The sequence below is a fragment of the Wickerhamomyces anomalus genome (assembly GCF_001661255.1).
Source record: "Wickerhamomyces anomalus NRRL Y-366-8 unplaced genomic scaffold WICANscaffold_6, whole genome shotgun sequence".
NCBI classification, from domain to species: Eukaryota; Fungi; Ascomycota; class Saccharomycetes; order Phaffomycetales; family Wickerhamomycetaceae; genus Hansenula; species Hansenula anomala.
In genome coordinates, this window is record NW_017567115.1 from 1,070,887 (window position 1) to 1,074,558 (window position 3,672).

Sequence of the window (3,672 nt, forward strand, 5' to 3'; positions counted from 1 at the left end):
GGAGATGGCCAAACAAAAGCTGGAGGATTGAATAGGTCTACAGAACTACTTGTGTGGTAACAGGTGCAAATGTTAAAGGTCTATTGTTGATTTTGTGTTTATTGCAGTATGTATGGTGGATCAAAAATTTGTATGGGAAAATGGTCAATTCAGCACTTTTTGAAAAAAACACAGAAATTTTCCCAAAAGACCAATTGCCATGGAAAGTTGCCAAAACGATTTTTCGATTGCATTTTGATTTTTTTTTTCAAAAATCCCAAAATCGTGGATTTGAGAAACAGTTTTTGTTTTTTTGTTTTTGTGGCATATTTCTAAAGTGAGGTGCAGACGTGCATACATGACTAAAAAGTGATATAATTACAAGCTACGTAGCTTTAATATGACCAGCTAGCAGAGATGTTGGTTTGTTCTGGATGTTAATGGTTAGGTTCTACATTGGTTGTTGTTGTGTCTGTTTGTTTTGAGTGGTTGTTATTGTTAGTGTTATTGGTTGCTTGAACTGGCGGTACTACTACTGGACGGTACTGGGTTAATATAGGTATTTTGAGGCCAAAATACATGTGTTTTTGAACCCATTTAATTGTAGAGTAGGTTTTTCTGTTACTTGGTGTGTTTATTTGGGTGGATATCATTGATTATGATGGTTTTATTGAGATTTCTTTATTTGGATATTTGTATAGTGGATTTTGGCGTTACGGCCACATTTTCACGTGACTAAATTCTGTTAAGTATGGTGAGGATTGGAAATTGGAATAAAACGTTGAGTTTTTGAGATTTTGAGCTTATTTCAATTGATATAGAGGGAGAATGTGATGGTGCATATGGTCAAGCTATAGTGGTGGTGATAGTGTCACTTGGTGCTGGAGTATTTAATGGTTTTGTTAAGCTGATTATGGAGATTTGTTACTGTTCAATCAGTTTAAAAGATATTGATGAAATTTTTACTACATTAGAGTTTGGTTGTATGGTTACAACTTTTCTAATAGTTTTTGGGTGGATTGGATGATTATTTGAAGTATCGTAATGTCATTGATATATTGGTATTGGATATAATTCAACAACTATTAATGTTAGGCCCTCATGCTTATCACCATAAGTTTGATTGAAATTTTCTCCATCTTTCCAACACCTTTCTGTCTCAATAACCTCACTATTTCATTCAATATCAATACTTTTTGGGTTTCAAAAACAGTTAAAACAAGATATATACACCCTCGAAAGGATTCGGGGTTCCATTTCTGGATGAGTATATACTTTTAATGTTTCTCTATCTTCTCGAATACAAAGCTAAGCATATAAACCATTTATTGAAAAGTTATAGACCAAAATAGGTTTCACCATACTTAAGAAAATGGTAGGGGCAACATATTCCAAAAATCGGCCACGGGCAGGCCGTTAGAGGGGCGTTAAAAATGAATTTTTTGGATTTTCTAGCCAAATACAAACGGTACAGAGGTTAGAGCCTCACCCAGAGGTTCTTCTCCTTCCAAAGTATCGTTTGGGATAGAAAAAATGGGGGGTCAGGTTTTAGGGTGGTGTTCGGATGTCCCAAATTTTCCGCGAATTTCCAAGATCTGTAATGGGCGATCAGGTCAAAACAATAATCTTTAGATTCGACAACACAGTTTCATCTGGTTGCACCCACCCTGTATCCAATTTGCCCCCCTAATGATCTTGTGATGATATATCATCATTTGTGTGCTGTCATGGTGCTGTGTGCTGTGTGCTGTTGATTTGGCCAGTTTGAATTGATCAGAAGCTTCCCCCCTAAATGTTAGTAGTATCTCAGCATCCCATAGAATAGAAATAAACACCATTTGAACTTTTGCATTTCATCCAACAATACATCATAATCTTTTGACAATGGGTGGTGTGAGAAATCAAATCCAGGTCCAAAAGGAAATCAAATGTGAATGTCAGATCTGAGAAAACCCAGGTGGTATCATCCAAACAAACTATCATCAATACCAACTCTTCAAATCAAAATGAATTCTCCCATCATCATGATAATCCACAATGTATGCTGCAGAAGCATATTCAAACAGAAGGTGTGTGTTATACTTATCCCAAAAACAATAAACTATCATAATACTTGATTTGATCAACTTGAAAAGATGAAATCAATTCGTGTTGATGGGGCCTCAAATCCTGTTGTATGATAAGACTGTCTTCATCACCTCCAAAACCCAAGATCCATCAAAAGTTCAAGATACCAAACATCAAATCGATCACACTTCAACTTCAGTTTCATATGAATAACGCAGAATGAAGAGGAGTGAAACAACAAACTTTGTTATAGGAGTACCATAATCCACATCAATTTCAGAACAATTTATTAAGATAGATGGCACAATCCCTCTATTTGAAAATTGAGTACAATTTTATCATCAGTGAATCAAACTGTTGTTACCAACCTTCAACAATCATTCAAAAGTTCAAGATACCAAGCATCAAATCCATCACACTTCAACTTCAGTTTCATATGAATAACGCAGAATGAAGAGGAGTGAAACAACAAACTTTGTTATAGGAGTCTCATAATCCACATCAGCATCAGTACAACTTATTAATATGGCACAATTCCTTCATCCTGAATGAGCTTGATTTCTTCATCACCTCCAAAAACACCAAATCCGTCAAAAGTTCAAGATACCAAACATCAAATCCATTACACTTCAACTTTAGTTTCATATGAATAACGCAGAATGAAGAGGAGTGAAACAACAAACTTTGTTATAGGAGTATCATAATCCACATCAGTATCAGAACAACTTATTAAGATGGCACAATCCCTTTATTTGAAACTTGAGTATAACTTTATCATCAGTGAGTCCAAAACTAAACCAAAAAAACCCTTGCTGAGCTCCAGAGTCCAACACCATTCTATATTCACTGAGCCCAAGTAACACATTCTACCTGAGTATCCCTTCACAATCGTTACCCAAGCTTTTGGTATGTGTGTGTGTTTCTGGTTTCTTTGGAAAAGTTATCTTTGTGTTAGTTCTTAAAATGCATACACAATGTTGGTGTCATGAGATATGTGCTGGTTTCCTAGGTGACCTCAAAGTGGATTGCCTATAGATCAAATCTTTAATATTTGTTCACTTGAAGTTGTACAAAAAGAGAGAGAGAGAGTATGGTGGAGATGGCCAAACAAAAGCTGGAGGATTGAATAGGTCTACAGAACTACTTGTGTGGTAACAGGTGCAAATGTTAAAGGTCTATTGTTGATTTTGTGTTTATTGCAGTATGTATGGTGGATCAAAAATTTGTATGGGAAAATGGTCAATTCAGCACTTTTTGAAAAAAACACAGAAATTTTCCCAAAAGACCAATTGCCATGGAAAGTTGCCAAAACGATTTTTCGATTGCATTTTGATTTTTTTTTTCAAAAATCCCAAAATCGTGGATTTGAGAAACAGTTTTTGTTTTTTTGTTTTTGTGGCATATTTCTAAAGTGAGGTGCAGACGTGCATACATGACTAAAAAGTGATATAATTACAAGCTACGTAGCTTTAATATGACCAGCTAGCAGAGATGTTGGTTTGTTCTGGATGTTAATGGTTAGGTTCTACATTGGTTGTTGTTGTGTCTGTTTGTTTTGAGTGGTTGTTATTGTTAGTGTTATTGGTTGCTTGAACTGGCGGTACTACTACTGGACGGTACTGGGTT

The 3,672-nt window shown here is 35.6% G+C and overlaps 1 protein-coding gene across 1 annotated transcript; it reads right to left on the reverse strand.

The window, feature by feature from the left end:
- Positions 1-3,056: 3,056 nt before the first annotated feature.
- WICANDRAFT_97227 (uncharacterized protein) lies at positions 3,057-3,670 on the reverse strand (the record flags this gene model as incomplete). Its single annotated transcript, XM_019186577.1, has 1 exon — positions 3,057-3,670. A coding segment is annotated over exon 1 (190 nt), but the record flags the coding sequence as incomplete, so codon positions are not given.
- Positions 3,671-3,672: the final 2 nt, after the last annotated feature.